The following is a 25,140-nucleotide window of genomic DNA, read 5'->3' as shown; positions in this document are numbered from 1 at the left end:
AAAGAAGAAACTAAAGACAAGGCCAGTATTTATCATTGTTACCCCTAACCTCCAGGAGGTGACTACACTTTCCTCCTTTGACAGGGAGGCAGAGACATGGGCTTTCTAGAAGGAGAGAAGTATAGGCTAATTTGTAAGGGCAGCAGGCACAAACCCTTCCTTCATTGCTTTTGTCTGAGTCTATGTAGCACACTTTATGTGTTCCTGTGTACCTGACATGTGTATTTGGGAGCTTAAATAACAAAGTCATGGTATTCTTGAAATCCATATGAGTGTGACTGGATGTTTTCTGGCATGGGAACAACACAAAGATAATAAAACTGGTAGTTCATAGGGAGAGTATCCTCAATATACTGGGCATGCTCAACTCTCATTGGAGCTGCTAGAAATTGCTTGAAACCAAAGGAGGCTGTGGAGTGTTAGAAAGATGCCTCATAGGTGACATTGCAGGCAAATAGCTGCCAACTCCCTTCCACTGGTAAAACCTAGTAGATTTTAGATCCGAATAAAGACTGCTCTAAATTTTTTAAAGAACAGATATCCAGGTAAAAGTGTACCAAGTCCTGTTTGGAGGCTGATTGCCAAGATCTGAATATGTTGGGGTCACAGATTATGACTGGAAGCTCTGTAGGTCTTTGAGGGTTCACCAGAGATTGTTCCATCTAGTGGCACTCATACAAGTATAATAGGCCAAGTTGGTGGTAGGGGAACATGTGGAATTACTAAAGGTGCTGTTGTGGGGCTATATACATCAGGTAGAGTCATTGGTGTTTAATAGGAAGAAAAATGGGACTGAACATTATGTTGTCTCTCTAGCAAGCCTGTGGGCCTGGCTTGGGCCAGCTGTGTCCCAAAAAGGTATGAGGAATAGAGATTCTCTACCAAGTTGTTCTTTTTTCATTCTCTAGTCCCAAGTTAGTAAGTCTATTACCATGACATAAATGAGAAAAGAATTAGTGATTTCTGAGTCAAAAAAAAGTAGTAGTTTGAAAAGGGGTGGCAAAGGGCACTTGATAGCAGGTTACATGGGTACAGTGCTGTAGTGAACCACAGAGTTATAGTCAGGTGGTGGACTGTGGCATTCGAGGGTAGGATCCAGTGGCAGGAGGGCAGTGTCTTTCATCTGGTCTTCCTCTTCAAGCTCAAGAGCTGAATGGTATTTCACAAGCTCCATCTCAGTCTCACTCTGAAGGAACTCCTTGTTCTTGATGACAGTATTTAGGCTGGTCAGAGGGGAAAAACAAAAACAAAAAACATCCTTAGCCTAGAACTGATGATTTTGGAGATAGGAGGGCATATTTTAGACAGAGAGATGCCAGATGTTGGCAGACATGTAGAAAGACTGAAGCTTCTTTTGAAAATACTGAGTTTTTCCCTTTGGGGAAGCCAAAGATCAGCATAGGTCTACATGAACTATGCTAACCTTTTGCTAAGCAAATGGGAAAACTCAAGACATAGAAACTGTGGTTCCTTCTAGCAGGCAGTTTTTGATCTGATTGGCAAAAGCCACTAGGAATATTTACAATGTGGTATGTGTTCACTGCTGACACTCCTTCAAGACCTAGAAAACTCTACAGACTTGTGTAACCTTGGAAGAGTCATGACATGTGCTTCAATTTCTTCATATAGAATGAATATGAGGAAAGAGTGAAATTAGATGACCTTTAAGGTATTTATGGTTCTAATATTTTCTTCGACTATTTTTGGCCTATAAAAATGACAACTGCATATAGTTTAACTTAAAGCTTTGAGGAGTCATGTTCTCTGTCACAGAAAGAATCCTCTGTGACCCTAGGCTAGTTTCTTCTCTTCACTACAACTCACTTTAGTCTTATATAAAAGGAGGAATGAAAGTCTCTAGGCCTGCCAGAGTGGTTGCAGTAGGGGTGGAACAGCAGGAAGCAACTTCTTTCTCTGGACCTCGGAGCACTCTACTGGCATTAGGGCCCTGGGTTTCTCTTCTGATAGTCCTTTGCTTCCTCATCCTGAGACCCTATGGCAGAAAGGAACTTCTCCTTCTTTGTCTCTCTCACCCAACAATCCATGACAAGCTAATGCCTGAGGGCACTCCCCAAAAGGGGCTTTTCTTGTTTTATAGACTGTTTAGGGCCCCAGGACTTCTGGAGCCCAGGTCCTAGGTTATAATCTGGAGTCAAGAGTCCCAGTTTTCCTACCAATTTAACAAAACTTTTGATAGGTATTTAATGAGATTCTTTTACATAAAATCTTTGATTAATGACTCTATTTTTATTGTACATCAGACTGTAAGTATCAAAATAAATGACATTTTCCTTTTTCCTGAAATCTAATTCAATGACATATGAAAGTTTTCAAGTTGAAGAAAAGCTACAGCTCCTCCCACTCCATCTTTGAATGAGCTTGAGTGAATTCAGAGAATGGGAGATAAGGAGTCATCTCTGAGGGACCCATACCTCTGTAACAAAATGTACCACTGACGTGATTGTCATGTCATTTAAATGTGTATGGTTATTCTGTCAGGTAGAAGATGACTTAAACTCCAACCCTACCACTTATTCTTTTGTGGCTTAAGACTTTTATCTCCTGGGTAAAAACAGCCAACCCTGAAAGAGGTTAGATATAACAAATGTTATATCATCTCCCAAAGGGAAGATACTTTTAAGTCTTTTCCAAAATGTAAGCCATGATTAAGTGAACCTAAAGTCACTTCTTCCTGATTTCCCCACCATGGACCAACCTGCTGATTCTCCTATCTGTCAAACACTTCTTGGCCTCCTTCCTACTCTGCCTTTGCCCATGGTTTTCTGTAATTGGAATACTTTCTTTCTTCTTACATACTCATTTGTATTCTACTTACTATCCCAGGTCTTATTCACACCCCACTTTGCCCAGAAAGACAGATCCTACCCTCCCAGTAGGCAATCCCTCCCTTTCTGATCTCTTAAGGATCACAGTTAGAAGAAAAGACTCTAATGACCAGAATTCCTACATTCAAATCACAGCTCTGCTATTCATTAAGTTAATAAATATCTCTGTGCCTCAGTTTCTTCATCAAAGAAACACATAATTACCATAAAGAATCGAGATGGTTGAATAAATTTTTATATTACAAGATACTTGGAACAGCCTGGTACATGGTACGTGTTTTAAAAGTGTTAGTTTTTTTTGAAAACACCCAAGTAGAGCAATCAATCAATCAAACAATCAATCAATAAAAAATGAGGGAAGTCTAGGGGAACTCTGGGAAAACATCAGTTATAAAAACATCCACATCATAGGGGTACCTGAATAAAAAGAGAGAGAGAGAGCAAGGGATTGAGAAAGTATTTGAAGACATAATTGCTGAAAACTTCCCTAACCTGGTGAAGAAAAATGACATACTTGTCCAGGTGCACAGAGTCCTAATCAAGATGAATCCAAAGTGGCCCACAACTAAACACATCATAAATAAAATGGCAAAGGTTAAAAAAAAAAGAGAGAGAATCTTAAAGGCAGCATGAGGAGGACAATTAGTTACTTACAAGGGAGCTCCCATAAGTATCAGCAGATTTCTCAAAGAAACTCCCCAGGACAAAAGGGTTTAGTATAAAATATTAAAAGTAATGAAGAGCAAGGAGCTACAACCAAGACTACTTTACCCAGCAAGGTTATTATTTAAAGTTGAAGGAGAAATAAAGATCTTCCCAAACAACAACAACAAAAAGCTAAGAGAGTTCATTACCACCAAGCCAGTATTACAAGAAATGTTAAAAGGCCTTCTCTATGAAGAAGAGAGAAACGGGAAAATAGTTATAAATAGTAAGATGGCAATAAGTACATACCTAACAATAATCAATTTAAATGTAAATGAATTAAATGCATCAATAAAAAGACATAGGGTAGCTGAATGGATCAGAAAACATGACCCATATATATGCTATTGACAAGAGACCCATCTCAAAACAAAAAGATACACATAGACTAAAAGTAATGGAATAGAAAAAGACATTTCATGCAAATAAAAATTTATAAAGCTGGGGTACCAATATTTATATTAAACAAAATAGATTTGAAAACAAAGGCTATAATACAGGACAAAAAAGGACATTACATAATAATAAAGGGATCATTCAAATAAGAGGATATAACCCCTATAAACATTTATGCACCATACATATAACTATCTAAATATATAAAACATATCTTGGTGGAAATAAAGGAATAGATCATCAGTAATACAGTCATAATAATATAGATTTTACAGACAGAAAATCAACAAAGAAACAGCAGTCTCAAATGACACACTGGACTAGATGGATTTAAATATTTTCTGAGCACTTCACCCCAAATCAACAGAATATACATACTTCTCAAGTACACAATGGCACATTCTCTAAGATAGACCACCTGTTAGGACACAAAACAGGCCTCAATAAGTTTAAGAAGATTAAAATCATTTCAAGTATCTTCTCTGACCATAATGCTATAAAATTTGAAATAAATCACAAAAAGAAAACTGAAAAACACAGAAACACATGGAGGCTAAATAACGTGTTACAAAACAATGAATGGGTTAACAATGAGATCAAAGAAAAAAATAAAATGTTACCTTGAGACAAATGAAAATGAAAACTCATCACAAAATCTATGGGAAACAGGAAGCAAGAGAAAATGGTGGCAGAGTGAATGACAGGTACACAGACCGTATCCCAGGACAAAACTGGAATTACAACTAAAATAAAGACAAGTCATCTGGAAAAACCAACTGAAGAGCAGCTAGAGAGAACTCTTATAATCAGGGATGTAAGAGGACCCCAAATTGAGACTGGTAGGAGGTGCACAGGCATGAGAGGGCTGGCTGGGTTCCCACAGGCAGCAGCTGAGGGCTATCTTAGCTGTGAGAAGCTCCCTCTGAGTAGTCAGCTGTTTAAACCCCAAGCTGTGTCCCCAGCACAGAGCAGCAGAACAGGGAAAGGCACCCACATAACACCTGGCTAAGAAAATCACCAAAGCAGAGATTCTGTCCAGCAGGGAGTGGTTCTGGGAACACCAGAACTTCCCTAAAGAGCCAGTGCACTAAATCACAGCTACAGCCACTCACCTTGGGTTTCAGAAGAGTGAAGGAGGAATGGACTAAAGCTTTGTGAGGAGAGTTAGGGGTTTGTGGCACCAGGGAGAGAGCTGCAAAGGAGGCCATTAGGAGCTCTTTGCTGAGTCATACCCCCACATGGCAGTAGCCATCTTCCTCAAAAAGGCCTTTCCTATCAGAGTAGCTTTAGTCCGGGGCAGAAGCAACTGCCTCTCCCTCGAGAATTTAACTGCACCCACTCAGAGAAGTGCAACCTGAGGCTCATTAACAGCCAGAGACTACCTGACAGCCAGTAGGCAGAGAAGAGCCTCTGAAGGCTTTGAGCCTTGTACTTGGATCTCAGTGTGGGGCTTCATGGCTCTCAGGACTGAGCTGTGAAGGCTGAGGCCTGGGTTCCTATTCTGAGTCACTCCTCCATGCTACAGTAGCCATCTCTGACAAGCAGCCTCTTCTCTTCAGAGTGGCTTTAGCCTGGTGAAGCAACAGCCCCCCCCCCCCTCACGGATTTAACAGTACCCAGCCTGGAAAAGTGCAACCTGAGGCTCATTAACAGCCAGAGACTATCTGCCAGCTAGTAGGCAGAGAAAAGCCTCTGAAGGCTTTGAGCCTTGGACACGGCTCTTAGTGTTGGGTGTGATGGTTCTGGGGACTGAGCTGTGAAGGCTGAGGCCTAGGTCTCTGCACCAAGCCATTAACCCACATTGTAGAAACCATTTTCTTCTCAAAGAAACTTTTGCCCAGGGGAAAGCAATTGCCCCACCAGCTGGAAATCCTCTTACCCTGCCCACTTGTGAGATTTTTCATTCAGCTGAGGACTACAACCTGAGGCACATTAAGTAACTGAGCAAAAACTCTGTGATAATTGAATCTTTGTTTGGCCTGCATCCCTACCCAGGAAAGTAAGAGTAGACATTTGTGTTAGGCTGATTCCTTCCATACTCATCCAAACCCAGCAGAGGGAGCCACAATCATCAGAACATCGACACTCACAGGGAAAATTTGGCAGGCTCCAAACTCTGCTGAGACAGACAAAATGGTGAAACGAAGAAACAAATCCAAATGAAATAACAAGAAAATTCTACAGAAGAAGGGCTAAGTTAAATGGAGATAAGCAAGTTATCAGATGTAGAGTTCAGAGTAATGGTTTTGAGGAAGCTCAATGGCATGAGTAAAGAGCTAAACAACATGAGTAAAGATATAGAAACAATAAAAATCAACGAACTGGAAATGAAAAAACACCAAGCAGAAATGAAGAATGACATAGCAGAAATAAAGAACACATTGGAAGGAATAGCCAGAATGCTGATAATTAGATCAGCAAATTAGAAGACAGGGTAGAAAAAAATCACTCAATCAGAGAACCAAACAGAAAAAAAAAAAAACAATTAAAAAACAGAAGGACAGTTTAAGAGAGCTGTGGGACAACATGAAACATGACATCTGTATCATAGGAGTACCAGAAGAAGAAGAAAGTGAGCAAGGGTTAGAGAATATATTTGAAGAAATAGTGTCAGAAAACTTCCCTAACTTGGTGAAGAAAAAAGGCATACAAGTCCAGGAAGCACAGAGCCCCAAGTAAGAATAATCCCAAGAGGCCCACACCAAGACACATCATAATTAAAATGCCAAAAATTAAAGACAAAGAGAGAATCTTAAAAGCAGCAAGAGAAAAGCAACAGGTTACCTACATATATATGTTGTTTACAAGAGACCCACCTCACAACAAAAGACTCACACGGTTGAAAGTGAAGAGATGAAAAAAAATTTTCCAAGCAAATACAAAAAAACAAAAAAAGCTTGGGTAGCAATACTCATATCTGATTAAATAGATTTCAATATGAAGGCCATAACAAGAGACAAGGGCACTACATAATATTGAAAGGATCTAGCCAACAGGAAGATATAATCTTGGTAAACGTATATGCACCCAATATAGGAGCACCAAAATATATTTTAAAACTTCTGGAGGATTTCAAAGGAGAAATCAACAGCAATACAATCATAGCAGGGTACTTCAACAGCCTACTGACATCACTGGATAAATCCTCTAGACAAAACATTAACAAGGAAACAGAGACTCTAAATGAAGCACTAGACCAAATAGATTTAATAGATATTTACATAAAATTACACCCCAAAACTGCAGAATACACATTCTTCTCAAGTGTACATGGGACAGTCTCAAAGACAGACCACATGTTAGGACACAAACTAAGTCTCTACAAGTTCAAGAAGATTGAAATCATATCAAGCATCTTCTCAGATCACAATGGCATGAAACTGGAAATCAACCACAATAAAAAAACTTAAAAATATTCAAATACATGAAGGCTAAATAGCATGTTATTGAACAATGAATGGGTTACCAATGAAACCAAGGAAGAAATAAAAATTTCCTAGAAACTTGAAAATGAACACACAACAACACAAAATCTATGGGACACAGCAAAAACAGTCCTGAAAGGGAAGTTTATAGCATTACAGGGCTACCTCAAAAAGCAAGAAAAATCTCTAATAAACAATGTAACCCTACACCTAAAATAATTGAAAAAAGAACAGCAGAAAAGCTGAAAGGTAGAAGAAGGAAGGAAATAATAAAGATCTGAGAAGAAATAAATGACACAAAAACTAAAAACAAAAAATAGTGCAAAAGATCAATGAAATGAAAAGCTGGTTCTTTGAAAGGATAAAAAAGATTGATGAACTTTTTTTCTCTTTATTGATTTTAGAGAGAGAGGAAGGGAGAGAGAGAGAGAAACATGGATGAGAGAGAACATCGATTGGCCGCCTCCTGCATGCCCCCCACTGGGGATTGGGCCCACAACCTGGGTATGTGCCCAGACCAGGAATCGAACCAGCAACCTCTTGGTGCATGAGTCGACACTCAACCAGTGAGCCACACCAGCTGGCAAGATTGATAAACTTTTAACCAGACTCAGTAAGAAAGAAAGAAAAAAAAGAAATAGGACACAAATAAATAAAATCAGAAATGAAAGAGGAGAGGTAACAACTGACATCTCAGAAATACAAATGATTGTAAGAAAATATCATGAACAACTACATGCCAACAAAATAGACAACCTGGGTGAATTGGACAAATTCCTAGAAACATAAAATTTTCCATAACTGAATCAGAAAAATGAAGAACACCCTAATAGACCAATAACAACTAATGAAATCAAAGCAGTGATTACAAAACTCCCAGCAAACAAGAGTCTTGGACTGGATAGCTTCACAGGCAAATTTTCCCAAATATTCAAAGAAGAACTAACACCTATCCTCCTCAAACTATTCCAAAAAATTCAAGAGGAGGAAAAATTTTCAAGCTCTTTTTACAAGGTCAGTTTTATCCTCATTCCAAAACAGACCAGATAAAGACATAACAAATACATAAAATTACAGGCCAATATCCTTGATGAACATAGATGCTAAAATCGTCAACAAAATATTATAAAATTGGATCCTGCAATGCATTTTAGAAAATTACATGCCATGGTCAAGTAGCATTTATTTCGGGGATGCAAGGTTGGTACAATATTTGCAAATCAATCAATGTGATATATCACATAAACAAAATGAAAGATAAAAGTCACATGATTACATAAATAGATGCAGAAAGAGCATTCATTAAAATCCGGCACTCATTCATGATAAAAACTCTTAGCTAAGTGAAATAAATCAGACAGAGAAAGACAAATTTCATGATTTCAATTATAGGTGAAATCTAAAGAATAAAAATAAACAAAGAAACAAAATATAAACAGACTTATAGATACAGTGAACAGACTGACAGTTATCAGAGGGAAAGGGGCTTGGGTGGCTGGGTTCAAAAGATGAAGGATTAAAAAGTACAAATTGGTAGTTTCAGAATAGTCAGAGAGATGTAGATTACAGCACTGAGAATATAGTCAAGAATATTGTGATAACTGTTAATGGGGCCAGGTTGGTACTTGAAACATCTGAGGGAACACTATGTAAAGTACATGACTTTTTAACCACTATGCCATATATATGAAACTAATACAGAATGATGTTGAATGTAAACTGTAATTGACAAATGAAACAGGAATTAACCATTGATATGGGCAACAACTTAGATTAAACTGAAGAAAATGTACAGTGAGAAGACTGCCAATCTCAGTAGTGTACCTGCTCTATGATACCATTTATGTATGTAATATTTGTGAAATAACATAATTATAAAGATGGAAAATATATTAGTAGTTACTCTGTGCTGTGGATGGGGAGAGAGGGTGTGGGCATAGTGATAAAGCGGTAGCATGAAGGGCCATGTGGTTGCAGTACTATTATCTATCTTGACTGGTTGTCATTACACAAAGCTGTATGTGTTTTCAAATTGCACAGAGCTATAAATACACACATTTGTATGTAACTGGCAGAATCTGAATATGCTCTGTGGAGTCTATCAATGTCATTTCCTTGATTGTGATATTGTACTATAGTTACACAAAGTGTTAACATCAGGAGAGCCTGAGTGAAGGATACATGGGATGTCCATGTATATTTCTTTACACCTTCCTATAAACCTATAATTGTTTCAAAATGAAAAGTTAAAATAAATATAAAAACTTAAGAAATTTCAAAAATTTAGAAAGCAAATGCTGTTTTGGACCTTTTGGGCCCTTGAGACCTTGCAAGTTCTGGTGTGGTAAAAATACATTCATCTAAATGGGGGCAAAAACAGAGATTTTTGCATGACAGGGTTGAGATGTAATTAAGATGAATGAAATTTAGCCTCCTCAATAAAAATTTCCTTGACTCTTTCTAGCTCTTAGCAGTGGTAGCGTGGTGGTGGTGATGGTGGTGGTGGGGGGTGGTGATGGTGGTGATGGTATTGAAATGAAGATGGTACCTTCTGAAATGTCTGTCAGACACCTGACCAAGCCAAAAGTTTCCTGGAAGAGTGATATTGAGGTCCAGGGCAATAAATCACAGAAGCAGCTCAACTGGTGACTCCCTTTCCCCTGTGCCAGTAATAATAAGCTGTTTATTCTAGCAGCAGTGCAATGAGGAGTAAAAAACCACAAATTCAAATTTGAAATAAAAAGTTAATTTCTGCATAAAGAGAAATAAAATTCATCTTTATAAAGTAACTTAACCATGGGCCAGGCACTGTGCTATGTGATTTATACTCACTTATTGGTTTTATATGGCCACCCTGTGAGATGGAGAATACTCCCTTTTTGTACTTAGATGAGGAAACTGACTCAAAGTGTTGCCATCACTTGCCCAAAGTCTCACATACTCAGCTGGGAAACTGTAAAATGAAGGCTGGTATTTAAATGTGTACCAATCTATACAATGTTTCTTCAAAAACAAAAGAATATTATGGATGCAAAAGTGACCTTTTTGAAGACTATATACACATAAGAATTTAAAAAAAATAAAGTAGGCTGTAAGATCCTTGTTCTGTGAATAATATAATCTTAATACTATGATTGTATTTGTGTGCACAGGTGTTCACGTACATCTGAACCAGTTTGGATAGATGGGTGAGGAATGTCAAACAAACGACACAGGTTAAGTCTGAAAGCTCTCTCTTGAGAGGAGCAAGCAACCCAAGCCATGGGAGCACAACTATGTTGCAAGTAACAAAAAATCCACCGCCCAGATGCTCTTGGAAAATGGCATTTCCCCTTTCAATAAAAATAACTGCAGACAAAAGTCAGGAATGCACCTGTAGCATTCACCCCTGGAAAAAGAGGCAGCTCTTGCTACTTTACCTCTGCCTACCTCCTTTGAGAGCTTTGCCCTCTACTTAATTACTGAGCTAGAGAGAACCTTTGAGTGGTAGGTAAGCCTATGAAACTGTGGTGAATACTTGGGGTGAGGAAAACAGGTCACTCCCCAGAAAAAAATAACTTCACAGTGGGAGATCCTCTGTCTGCCAGTGTTTCCCCTGAGCTGTTTCTGAAACACTGCACCACACTTTGAACTACTGGGATGAGCCAAACAGCTGTCATATGTCTCTGGGGTCACCATTCCCAGGAGTCTGTGTGTTTGTTGAAGGTTCACTGCCTTATTCTGTCTTTACTTTTGGGTTTATTTAGTAATTATACATATTAGAAAGAGCACTTATCCAGGAGTCTGGAGAACTGGACTTTAGTTAGCTTTATTTTAGCAAGATCATGCTCTAAAACAAGACTTTGGATTCAGCAGGAAGGACAGGATTGAAATCCTGCCTCTAATAGTAGTTGTGAGAACTTTGCAAATTATTTAAACTTTCAATTTACTTTTTTGTTAAAAAATGGGAATGGTTATAGTATTTACCTCATGCAGCTGTTGTGAAGACTGAGTAACTGCTGCATGGTATAAGAGTTTAGTAGGTATACCTATTATTATTATTATTATTATTTTAAAGTGTGGCTTTGAGCAAAATTTATCTCTCTGGGCATCTACACCTATAAAACAAGAGCCTTATAATGCACAAATTCTTGAAGGTCTTTCCTGATCTGATGGTGACAGATAAGTGTTGGAGTAAGAAAAGGCAAGGCAGTGCACATGAAGTTCTCTTGCCAGCTTTACTTGAGACTGGCTGTAATCTCTCTCTTCCTCCTGAATATATGAGCAGAACCCAGAGGTAAGTGTGTGGAACTGAGGTTAGGGGGAGTGGGTATAAATCTGTCTCTGAACACAAAGACATCATTATCAGAGTGGGATCAAATCTGAGAGCTGAGCAAAGTGTGTGTTTGTCAGTTATCTCTGGAGGATGACAGTGTAGTGGCATCAGCGCTTATGCTTTGGACTTTAGTAGGTAAGCGTTATGTACTGAATGCCTGTCCCCACAAATTCATATGTTGAAATTTAATTCACAAGGTGATGGTATGTGGAGGTGAAGCTTTGGGGAGGTGATTAAGTCATGTGGGTGGAGCCCTTATATGAAGAGGTCAGAGAGCTAGCTCACTCTTCTCTCTGCCATGTGAAGAAACAAGTACAAGTCAGCCACCTGCAACACAGAAGAGGCCCCTTACCAAAACCCGACCATCCTGGCATGATCTTAGATGTCCAGCCTCCAGAACTATCAGAAATAAATTTTTGTTATTAATGAATCATCAAATTTATGATCTTTTATTATAGCAGCCCAAACTAAGACAGTGAGTATGTTTGGAAGCTTTGTTAGAAAGTGAAGAAAGATTTATTATTTGCTCTTTTAAAAAAAATTCCACTTCAGGTAATTTGGTGCTGATGAAAGGGGTTGGGACTGTAGAATCATTTCGTGGGTGTATATGTAACATGAAGAAAGTAGGGAGAAGAAAGAGCCAAGGATTTGGCTAACTGATAAAACATAAATCATGGTTCTTTAGACATTTATCAATTCCTTTAGTTGCCTTGGAGGTGGGGTGTGTGGGGGGCAGAGAACAAAAACAGTGGATGAAGATCCAAGCTGCAGTCCCTTTTAAAACCTTTGGCTGATTTGCCATCATTGCTACTTTCCTTCCAACAATGCTTTGTTGTAGGTATGAATTACTAATCCCACTTTACAGATAAGGAATCTGAATCCAAGAGATATCTGATAACTTAGCAAAGGACAACAATCTTCAATGCTCAATAAATATGTCTATTTCTCACATCCATTCCAAGCCACCATCATTTCTTACCTTGACTAGAGCAATAACCTTCTAACTAATCTTCCCACTTTCATTGTTACTTACTTACAGTCTATTCTTCGTAGAGTAGCCAAAACAATTTAAAAATTTTTTATTTATCGAGCTTTAGAGAGAGAATAAAGGAGAGAGAGAAACATCGATTTGTTATTCCACTTATTTATACAGTCATTGGTAGATTCATTTTTTAAGTTTTATTTTTATTTATTTATTTTTATTGTTGAAGGTATTATAGATGTCCTCCCTTCTTTTCCCCATTGATCTCCTCCTCCCCACTCCCACCCCTTCCTGCTTTCCTCAATCTATTGTCTGTGTCCATTGGCTGTGCATATATGCATATAAGTTTCTTGGTTTATCTCTTCCCACCTCCCATCTTTCATCCCCCATTCGTGCATGTGCCCTGACTGGGGACTGAACCTACAACCTTGGTATATGGAGACAATGCTCTAACCAAATGAGCTTCCTGGTCAGGGCTCAAAGTGATTCTTTCAAAATACAAGTCATACTATGTCACCTTACAGTTCTAAACCCTCCAATGGCTACTCATCTCACTCGGGGTAAAAGCCAAAGTTCACAAAGCCTAAATGATCTTGTCCTTACATAATTCAAAGATTGCATCTCGTGTCACACACTTTCCTGCTTCCTCTTTTCCAGATGTGTTCCCATCACTATAAAGGCAACCAGCACAAAACAGGCGTGCAATAAATATTTGTTGAAATAAATGAGGGAATAAATCAACGAATGAATGTGTGTCATGTGCCTGAAACAGTGCTGGGAGCCAGTCTCTGACAGAACACCCTTTATTCTAGAGGAGCTATAAGTGGAGGCCAGGAAAACATACAATATAACCCTTTCTTTTGGAGAAATAACATTCTGGATGTGGAAACAGATCCCCTGCCAGCCTGGGAAAACAATTAGAAACACTTATAAAGTAATAGAAAGAAGTAGAATGCAAACAGATTATTACAATCTATCCTCAAATATAGGGGTGTGTCTTATTTATTTTTGTATCTTCAGTTAAATACATAAATAAATAATTAATACAAATAGTCTTGAAATCTCCTTTTCTCAATATCCATTAATCCCAAATTTTAACCTTGGTTAATCTATCTTCTCAGTAATTTCAATGCTATTAGAATAATTTGAAAAAGTGAGGGTTTTAGATATAATGGCCAGAAGATCTGTGGCTTCTGGGGAGTATCTGGGAAGATGTCTCTCATCACTAAGGTGCAAAGGTGCTCCTATATCTCAAGTGCCACTGAGAGGGAGAAATTATATCTTTGGTAACATGTCTTTTACTGACACTGTGGATTAGAATCATATATGTGCATCTCTCCCCTGATTGCATATCCCTAAGTATGGTACTTACTCTAAGGCCATGATCCCATGTGGCCAGGAGTGAATTTCCAGGCGCTTCTGGGTCTTGATCTCATTCCAGTTCAGTACAGTTGCATAATCTCCTTCAAAGTCCTAGACAGAAAAAGGATAAAGAAATTAGTATATTATCTGACCCATGGGACCAAACATCTGAGAGGCTGATCAAGGCTCCCAGAATAGAGTCTACCCTGGTTTGCTTTTAGTAAGCTGAACACCTAACACCCAGCTAAAAATGATTTCCTACCTTCCCTTGAAGCTAAGTGTGGACCAGTGACTATACTCTGGACATTTAGATATGAGTGGAAATGATGCGTGTAATTTTAAGGTCATTCCTTAAAAGAAAATTGTTGGTCCCTGACTTCCATTCTTTCCCTTTCCTTCAGGCTTGTATGCAATGAGCCAGCCGTAACCATGTGCATAAAAACAATCTCCTATGCTCTAAGAGAAAGTAACGTAACAATAATGAAGGAACCTAGATCTTTAGGTTACTTCCTAGAGCTGAGTTATTTCCCAGTATGGACTGGCCCCATACCCCTGGACTATTATTATGTGAGAGAGAAAGAAACATCGATCTTTTTAAAAATATTGTTTAAAGTTGAAAAGCCATTTTTTATCAAGCAATTTGGAAGAAGAAACTTTTTAAAATCCCGATATTTTAGGGTTCTTTTTTTTTTATTATAGTAGCTTAACCTATTCCCTAATTAATAAATTTCTCTGTCACTGAATAGCTAATGTGGGGTCTCAGAGAGGTATTTTGGTTCTCTTTTTGTTTCTTTCGTGTCAATTTATGACTTGAGAAAGTCTATAAACTTTTTTGGACCCAAAGGTTTACTTGTTTTGGCTTCTGCATTGGGATATTAGGTGAAGATAAAATTATCTGTCAGAGGGTTTGATATAAATTTTTCATCATGCTAAAATTATCCTCTGCTCAAATCAGAGTTAAACTATCAGTTAAGAATTAAGACTGTGCCTGACCGGTGTGGCTCAGTGATTGAGTGTTGACCCATGCACCAAGAGGTCACCAGTTTGATTCTCGGTCAGGGCACATGCCCAGCTTGTGGGCCAAATAAATTCCCAGTGGGGGGCATGTAGGAGGCGGCTAACCGATATTCTCTCTCATCAATGTTTCTATCTCTCTCTTCCTGTCCTTTCCTCTCTCTCTCTAAAATCAATAAAGAAAAAGAAAAAAACAGAATTAAGACTGCTAACATCATCTTTATAAAGCCATACTGACAGCTGTTTGCTAAATGCATCAGGAGGAGTGAGTGGTATGCTGGTCAATGTCTAGCAACTAGCTCCACCCCCCACAAAGGCCTAATGTATAACATTCACCAATTTCTGTGATATAAATACTCTCACCATGGATAATTTCAAGTTACCAATGTGATGTCACAGAATGTGGAAGTTGGGAGGAGATGCACCCAATTGAATATTGAGAGCTGGCCACTGATCAGAGCCCTCATTCTGCCACCATTTTAGCCAAGAGATCTTAGAAAAGCCATTTCCCCTCTCTAAGACTGTTTCCTCATCTGTAAAACATAGATAGTACTCTCAGTCTTTCCTCCCAACTAGAGTTATTATAAAGATTTCATAAGATGATGGAGGGGAAATACCTGGTAACCTGTAAAGCACTAAGCACACGTCAGATTTTGAGTATGGTTTGGATTTCAACATCATGAAAATTTTTCTCTGACACTCTTTGAAGTTATTCCTACTTTTTTCTTTAATTTTTAGTAATTTTTAATCTTTTAAACAACAAATTATTTATTGAATATCTCTATATCAAGAACATTGGTAGATATTTTGTGTAAACCCCTACATCAACCCTGTAAAGTAGGATATTATTATTCTCATGTCACATGTGAGAAAATGGAGGCTCTTAGCACCATACTTGACACACAGAGGTACTCAATAAATACTTGTTTAATGAATTAATAGAATTCAGTGAAGTGGCCCAATTTACCCAAGTCTGAAGTTAACAAGTGGTAGAGAGTGAAAATTACATAAAAGTACCTTAAGAGTTCCTTTTAGTTTCATAAATTTAATAAATCTAGACTGGATTGTCCAAAACTTAAAGGTATAATTTATAAAACACAATTCACTATTCAAATTTTCTATATAACTAAATTAGGCTTCAAAATAAAAGTAAGAATTTTGGAAGGTAATGAAGACTCAAAAGAATTTTTCAACAAGAATATGCAACCACTTTCTTGGCAACATAAAAAATTCTTAAGAACAAAAATATGTTTGGAATGAAGCAAATTAAGAGAACTTAGGCATCATTTAGTCTCCTACCTCTTCTGTTCATGCTTATAACGAAGCAGGCAGTTGCCTATGTGGTATGATGAAAATGTTCCCTTCTACTTATAAAAAGAGTCAGACTTTCCTATCAGATGCCTAACTTCCAGCATTAATGTCTTTCTGTTAAACCCTATATTTTCCCTAGTGTCTTCTTTTTGTATATTTTTATTTTTAATTGAATTTATTGTGGTGACATTGTTTAATAGAATTATATGTTTCAGGTTTACAATTATATAATACATCAACTATATATCGTATTGTGTGTTTACCATCCCAAGTCAAGTCTATACAATGGTATACTACTTCGCCATAAAAAGGAAGGAGGTCATCCCCTTTGCAACAGAATGGATGGACCTGGAGAGTATTATGATAAGTGAAATAATTCAGTTAGAGAAAGACAAATACCATATGATTTCACTCACATGTGGAATCTAATGAGCAAAATAAACCAACAAACAAAATAGAAACAGACTCATAGATACAGAACAGACTCACAGCTGTCAGATGGGAGGGGGGTTGTGGGGCTAAGTAAAAACAGGTGAAGAGATTAAGCAAAGCAAAACAAAAAAAAACCTCATAGACACAGACGACAGCATAGTGCTTACTGGAGGGAAAGGGGGGTGGGGAGAGGTAGAAGAGGGTGTAGGGTGGATAAATGGTGATGGAAGGAAACTTAGTGTCCTCTTTAAAATAGAAAGATCTTGAGGGAGAAATAACCTAACATTTTTAACCTCTAATGGTAAATGAATTGATCAGACCTCAATTAATAATGTCAAAGGAAACCAATAAGTATGTTATAGGGTGGGGTTGATGAAGGAATAAAAAAGACCAGTAAAGGTCCTGTTGGTGCCTGGACAATTGAAGAAAATGTAATATCACATCCATATTACAGAGTAACCTACCAACCCTACCACTTCTTCTAACTTCCCACCTATTTATTCAGTCCCTGTTTTATTTAGTTAACTATTTTATACTACTTTTCTTTTTTCCCTCAATCACCTGTATTCTGACACATTTTTATATTTTCATCTATTTACTTTCTAGTTTTTAAGCCTCACTCACATCCCCTGCCCCCCCCACATAGAGGACTACCTCTAAAGTAAATTTTATGTATGCATGATTTTTAAAAAAATTTGGTTCCCAGTTGTAACAACTTTTATCCTTCATCCCTGTATATTTTCTATTCAAAATCAATAAAGGATAATCTTGCTTAAACACTCTCAAATAGTCTCACTCATCTGACATATGAAAACCTATGGTTCCTTTATTCAACCTTCTTTAGTTTCAATATATTTTTTAATACCTCTTTCCTTACAACATCCATGCAATTGTTTTAGCCTTTGAAACCTCACAGAATTTCTTTTTATATAATAGGGTTATTAAGATAAAAATGGCATACCATAAAATATACTCATTTAAAGTGTAAAGTTTGAGTGATTTCACCAAGATGGTGACAAAGGTCATTCCTAGTTTGATCTTTTTCAAAAGATGAACAACTAAGAACTATTCATGGACAAGACACCACTGAAAAAAATCACAGAATACATGAGTGGGGCTGAAACACCCCCTTACACCACAGAAACCAAAACAGACTGCATTGGAATGGTAATAATAACAGCAACATGCTAAATGCACAGCCCCTATCCTTGGGTCAGCACAGAACCATGCTAAGAAGTGTCCTTTAAGCTTATAATTTATCCATTGGAAAAAGTGAGCTTGAGATGCTGATCCAGCTAACCTAGCATTATGTGTTGCTTCTGGGGGTCCCAACTCTTTTCCTGCCTCATAGGGATTGAGGAGGAATATATAGGGTTTGACCACTGGAAACTTCATTGCAACAAAGAAGGGGAGAACACTCAAATCTTAGCAGATTGAGTTCCTACCTACAGAGCCCAAGTAGTAGTTCCAGCCTGTGGCTTTGCTCATCTGCAGAATCAAACTGGTGGTGTAGTCTAATCAGGGAACTCAAGCCTGTTTAACTCAGATGATCAAATGAAGAGCTTTACTGTTGCTGGAGCCCAGTCTGCCCCACGAAGGTAGGTAAGCTGAGCCATAGTACTGCTCACTGCTGAGTGTGGCACCCAGTTTTGTCTGACCAGAAATCCTGGTCAGAGCACCTGGAAGCATCATAGCCAAACAATGCTTAAGTGGAGAGCAAGGCAGGCAGAGATGATAAATTGCAGAGCAAAGCCAGTGACAACATTTAGCGTGGGAACTTGGGGTATGGGTCAGCTTCAGTCAAGCCTACAAGAAAATAGCCATGGTGAGCTTGGAGCTGGTTTCAACACTTCAACCAGGCAGGAGAGCTCATTTCTAGTCCAACCCACTGCTGAGTATAGCAACTGATATGTTCAAAACCCAAATTGAGATGACTGGTGAATAACTGTCTCTGTCAATACAAAACTGTAAAATGTGGAAGAGAAGCCTGCTTACTATGGGCAGATGCCAATGGAAGGAATCAAGAATTATAAGAAAACAGGCAAACATGATACAACTAAAAGAAACTAATAAACATTCAATAACTGACCTAAAGAAATAAGATGTATGATATGTTAGACAAAAAATTCAGAATAAATATCTCAAAGGATTTTAGTGAGCTACAAGAACACCAAGACAACTATACAAAAGTAAAAATAAACAACAATGCACAAACTAATTTCAACAAATATATAGAAACCACAAAAAGAACTAATCAGAAATTCTAGAGCTGAAAATACAATGACTGTACTGAAGAATTTAATAGAAAGTTGCAAAAGCCAGTTAAACCATGCAACTGACTAAAAGACACAACATTTGATATTATCCAGTCAGAGCAACAACAACAAAAAGAATAAAAATTAGTAAAGAAAGACTATGGGACTTATGAAACAAAATTAAAAGAAACATTATGTGGATTGTGGGAATTCTAGAAGAAAAGAAAAAGAGACAGAAAGTATATTTAAACCAATAGTGGCTGAAAATTTATCAAACTTGGGGATGGAAATGGACACCCAGACCCAAGGGTGCATGATCCCAAAAGATCCCAAAAAGGTTGAACCAGAAACGGGCTACAGTGAGACACATTATAATTAAATTGTCGAAAGTCAGAACCAAAGAAAGAATTTTGAAAACAGCAATTGAAAAGAGACAAGTTATATACAGGGGAGTCCTCTCCCCATAAGGCTATTAGTGGGATTTTTCAACAAAACGTTTTCAGTCCAGGAGAAAATGAGATGGTATATTTAAAATATTAAAAGGCCCTGGCCAGTTTGGCTCAGCAGTTGAGCGTTAGCCTGTGGACCAGAGAGTCCCGGGTTTGGTTCCCGCTAGGGGCACGTACCACAAACAAACAAACAAACAAACAAAAACCTGTCAACTAAGAATTCTATACCTGGATAAACCATTCAGAAATGAAAGATAAAGACTTTCTTGATCAAATAAAAGCTGAAAGAATTTGTTACCACTAGACCTGCCTTACAAGAAATGCTAAAGAATTTATTTGAGAGGAAGTAAAAGAATTCTAATTACCATCATGAAAACATAAGAAGATAGCATAAAACTCACTGGTAATTGCAAATATATAGTCCAAGTTTTATTCTGTAATAAGGTAATAGTGGTGCACAATTCATTTACAACCCTACATGAAACTGACTGACAGCTGTCGGCAGGGGGCGGGCGGGGGGGGGGAGGAGTTGTGCTAGATGACAAAAGGTGAAGAGATCAACCGAAGAACATATATGCATAACCCACAGCCACAGACAATAGTGAGGTCATGGCCACAGGGAAGGGGGGACAGAGGCTGGGTGGAGATGGGCAAAGGGAGGAAAGGGGGACATCTGTAATAGTGTTGGCAATAAAAGTAAAGTTAAAAAATAAAACAAATTTTAATGAACAAATGTAGTAAAAATACATAATCTGGAACATTAATAATCTAAAATGTGAGTGGGTGGAGAAGTGAAAGTGTAAAGTCTAAAAATGCTATCAAAGTTAAGTTGTTATCCGTTTAAAATAGAGTTTTAAAATTTTAAGATTTGTTATTTAAGCCTCATGAGAACCACAAAGGAAAAACTTGTAGCAACAAAACAAAACAAAATAGTAAAGTAGTCAAAGAAAACCGATACAAGAAGACATTCACACACACACACACACACACACACACACACACACACACACACACACACAACAAAACAGATAGCAAGAAGAAAAGTAGGGAACAATGGAACTTCACCACAGCCAGAAAAAAAGTGAACAAAATGGCAATAGTAAGTCCTTACCTATCAATAATTACCTTAAATGTAAATGGATTAAATTCTATAGTAAAAATATACAGAAAGGCTGAATGAATTTTAAAAACAATATCCAGCCTGGCTGGTATGGCTCAGTAGATTGAGCATTGTCCATGGACTAAGAGGTCCTGGTCAGGGCACATGCCCAGGTTGTGGGCTCTATCCCCAGTAGGGGGCGTACATGAAGCAGGCAATCCATGTATCTCTCTCACATCAATGTTTCAGTCTTTTACCAGTAACTATGATTTTAACTCTGAGATTTTCATTCAGGCTGTTTGTCTTTTTAATCTCCTCTACTCCCAGTTTCTTGCGTTTTATTATAAAAGGGTGTGGGAATTTGCGAATTCTTTTTTGTGTGTCTTTTTGTTTCATTTTGATTTCAGCGTAATATTGGTCTCATAGAATGAGCTGGAAAGCGTTTCCTCTTCTATTTTTAGAAGAACTCGTGAGGACTTAGTATTAATCTTGTTTAATGTTTGGGAGAATTCAACAGTAAGGTTGTACTGTCTTGAGATTTTTATTGTATGAACTTTTTTGACTACTAATTCAATCTCTGTACTTGTTATAGGTCTACTCACTTTGTCTATTTCTTTTTGTATCAATTTTGGTAATTTGTGTCTCTTGAAATATGTCCATTTTCAGGCTAATTTTTTAGCATACATTTACTTATAAGATTCCTTTACAAACCTTTTTATTTATGGAAGGTTGGTAGTAGTGTTTTCTCTTTTATTCCCAATTCTAATAATTTGAATGTTGTATTTTTCCCCCTTTGTCAGACTAGTCAAAAAGTTTATTTTCTTTCTCTTTTCAAATTACCAATTTTGAGGTTTTGTTGATTTTACCGATTGTTTTTCTCCTCTTTATTTAATTTATTTTTGTTCTGATCTTTATTAATTCTTTTTTTTTTCTGTATTTTTTGGATTAGCTTATTTTTCTTTTTCTGGTTCCTTAAGGTGAAAGGCTAGGTTATTGATTTATTAATTTATTTTTAATATAGACATTTGTAGCTATAAATTTTCCTCTATGCACTGCTTTGGCTACATCTCATACATTTTGTTATGTTATGATTTGTTTCTGTGCTTATAAATGTATTTCCTAAGTTCCTTTTTAATTTGTTTTTTAACTCTGGTTTAGGGATGCATTGCTTAATTTCCACATTATTTTTTGAATTTAAAAAATTTCCTTTTATTGTTGATTTCTAATTTCACTTTACTTTTGTTCAAAAACATATTTTATATGGTTTCAAGTGCTTCTAAGTTTACCATTGCTTTTTATATTTGATCTATTCTAATGAATGTTCCTTATGTACTCCAGAAAAACTTGTGTATTTTGCTGCTGTCAAGTGAAATGGCTTATAGATTTCTATTAGTTCTGAGTAGTTTGTAGTGGTGTTTGCGTCTTCTATTTCCTTGTTGATCTTCTGTCTAGTTGTCCTATTACTGATTGGCATTTGAATGCCAGGCTTAGCAAAGTGTTCATTAAATATATGCCCATAGAGCAGAAGACATTATTAGTGTTTAGAGAGAATCAGGGACAAACTAGAAGGGTTTTAGGGTTTTCTTTCTTTCTTTCTTCCTCTTTCTTTTCCTTCCTTCCTTCCTTCCTTCCTTCCTTCCTTCCTTCCTTCCTTCCTTCCTTCCTTCCTTCCTTCTCTCTATTTCTTTTTCTTTCTATCTGTCTTTCTTTCTCTTTCTCTCTCTCTTCTCTCTCTCTCTCTCTCTCTCTCTCTCTCTCTCTCTTTCTTTCTTTTCTTTTTCTTTCAAGGCTTAGATGTGAGGAAATGCTGCAGTGATATCCTAGTTCCACACCATGTGATAAGACATACTGAGATATGTTTGGAACATAATCTACTGTGACTATTACATTAGAACACTATTTATGTGCTGAACTGCTGTCCTGAGATAGAGTATTGTGGAGAATTACTTTTGTTTTGGAAGGTTTGAAGAGGGAGCATCCCAGGTATCTGTGATCAAGAACTTGTGCCAGATTCGTTGGCTGAATTTTAAAGGAAGATTCGTTTGGCTAAGGTAGAAGCCATAGGTTGATGTTTTAGTGATATTAATATCTGATATTTACATTTTGTAAGGCTCTCTTCCAAGTGCTCTGTATTAATGATTGTAAAGAGAAGAATTATTCATTTAATTTTATTTTGGGACTTAGAGTCCTGACATATCTTTCCAGTTTATCATTTTTAATGTAATGAGCTTTTTATGAGGACTAAAGACCATGAATTTGAATTTCCACACTTCTACCATTAGCACTGTGACCTTTTCTAAGTCACATCACTAATCACTTCCTCAGTTTTTCATGTTGAAAGGATGGTTAGATTAAATACTTTCCAAGGACCTTTACACCATTCTCATTCCCTAACCCTCACTTTTTATTACTGGTTTATCTCTTTTTTAAAACCTTTATTTTTATTGTTGACACTATTGCAGATGCCCCAATCCCCCTCATCCTTGTCTACTGCCTCCCAGCCCCTGCCTCACCCCACCTCCCTCTGGCCATGACCGCACTGTTGTCTGTGTCTATGGGTTATGCATATATGTTCTTTGGCTAATCCCTTCATCTTTTTTTCATCTAGTCCCTCGCCCCTCCTCTCTGATAGCTGTCAGTCTGTTTCATGTATCCATGCCTCTGTTTTTATTTTGATTATCAGTGTATTTTGTTCATTAGATTCCATATATAAGTGTTTATCCCTTTTTCTTGACAGTAATCTGGGCTCCATATCTTGATTCAGTCCTGAAGGGCATGTGGGAGACTTTAGAGACTATTTCACAAAGGAAACTCCAGATATCTTGTAACTTGGAACCATGGAAAAATTAAGCAATACTAACCTTAAATACAGTTTCCTCATTTTTCTTAGTCAACGTCATCTCATCAAATGATCCAATCAGGGTATCCTTCTGGGGTTCAGTGCTGTTGTGGAAAAAAAGAAGGGTTTAGTATGAGGCTTTCTTCTTTCCCTTTTGGGATTGCTGCCTCTCATGGGACAGTCCCTTTCAGTTTTTCAGCCATTTTGGCCTATAACTTGGTTTTTAGAAATAACATGTTTTAGCCCTATGGAAAATCCTCTGACAATGCTTGTGGAAAAAGTCTGTTAGTTGATCAATGACACTTGAGGGAGTGTGGCATTCACAAATTAGCCCATACATTTTAAGACTCAAGATTGACTCTTGAGTCTGTAAATGAATAGTTATATAACTGTCAGCAAGTTATCATCTAGGCTTCAGAGCCTGTTTCCTCATCTGTAAAACGGAAAGAGGACTGGTCAAAACTAAGAATTTTTAACCTAGAAGACCCATAGCTAGTGTACAAAGATAAACCTCCTTAAATTATATACAAAATTATGTGTGCATATAATTTGGTGAGAGAGTCCATAGCCTTCATTAGATACCAAAACATGTCCCATAACTAAAAAGACCCTAAATAACCACTGTTCTAAATGAGCTAACTCAGAACTCTAGAGCACTGAGGCCCTTTGAAGTAATCTAGAAAAAGTGTTTCTCAAAGTATGGTCCATGGGCCAGAAGATTTGCATCACTTAGGAATTTGTTAAATATTCAGAATATCTGTTCTACTCCCACACCTATTAAATCACATCTTTTTACTGGGACCCAGAAACCTGTTATAGCAAACCATGCAGGTGATTCTAATGCACACTAAAGTTTGAGAACTACTGACTTAGAACAATTCCATCTTGTTGCTTGGCAGGAAAACCAAGTTTCAGAGAAGGTAAAGGACTCGCCTAAGGTCATGTAGCAAATCAAAATCCAGGTCTCTTGACTCCTAAAGCAGAACTTACTTCCCTTTACTTCCAAAAACCTTCACAGCTATGAAATGTTAAGGATATAAGCTAAGGAAAATCACTGAAAAAACGATCAGTAAAGATGATTGCTTTGTTCCACAGTTCAAGGTACTTCATTGTCCTGAATACCTTCTCCCATTTTAGTGCTACTATGATTAAGGAACACTTATATGCCTCAGTGTATTCTTATAGGAGAAAAAGAACAAAACTCTGCAATAGGGTGAAACTCACTGATTCTGAACTAGTGCATTGCTTTAACTTTCCTTTTGTTGATGCCCATAAAAAAAAAGGTAAGTATATTTTTTCCATCCTTTTTTTCTTTGACTGAGGGTATCAGTTCTGAAAAAAAGTGATCCAATTATAGTTGTAAATTGCAGAAAACTTATACAGACCTATATCTGTTTTGAGGGATCAATGATAAAAGTCTCGACTTCATGATACATACTCCATAAAATGCATCACAGAACAAAAAGACACATATATCAATTGCATAAAATGTTCCTTTCTAGACAGAATTTAGTTTTTTAGCCAGTGAGAAAATGGAGGGAAAAAGTCTTAAGCTGAGAGTTCAGGGCCTCAATTTTACTTTCTGACAAATAGGGTTATGTCTATCCTATATGGCTTCTAGAATACTTGCTAGGTCCATTGTGGAGACAGATATGAAAGTGCTTTAGACATAGCTTAAAAATATGCAAGGGTAAGAGTTCTCTCTCACTG

The 25,140-nt window shown here is 37.4% G+C and overlaps 1 protein-coding gene across 1 annotated transcript in view; it reads right to left on the bottom strand.

Annotated features, from left to right (window-relative positions):
- Positions 1-768: 768 nt before the first annotated feature.
- Positions 769-25,140, bottom strand: part of LOC118635912 (vascular endothelial growth factor receptor kdr-like) — a 143,440-nt gene continuing 119,068 nt past the window's right edge. The window contains exons 25-27 of the mRNA XM_036270957.1: positions 23,453-23,534; positions 14,042-14,142; positions 769-1,223 (exon numbers count right to left, since the gene is read on the bottom strand). Of these exons, the coding sequence (XP_036126850.1) occupies positions 1,022-1,223; positions 14,042-14,142; positions 23,453-23,534 (385 nt within the window). The 3' untranslated portion in view covers positions 769-1,021. The remainder of the gene's footprint in view (positions 1,224-14,041; positions 14,143-23,452; positions 23,535-25,140) is intronic.

This window comes from Molossus molossus, unplaced genomic scaffold, assembly GCF_014108415.1.
Source record: "Molossus molossus isolate mMolMol1 unplaced genomic scaffold, mMolMol1.p scaffold_m16_p_2, whole genome shotgun sequence".
NCBI classification, from domain to species: Eukaryota; Metazoa; Chordata; class Mammalia; order Chiroptera; family Molossidae; genus Molossus; species Molossus molossus.
The sequence above is the reverse complement of the archived record's forward strand: the minus strand, read 5'-3'. Positions and strand labels throughout refer to the sequence as shown.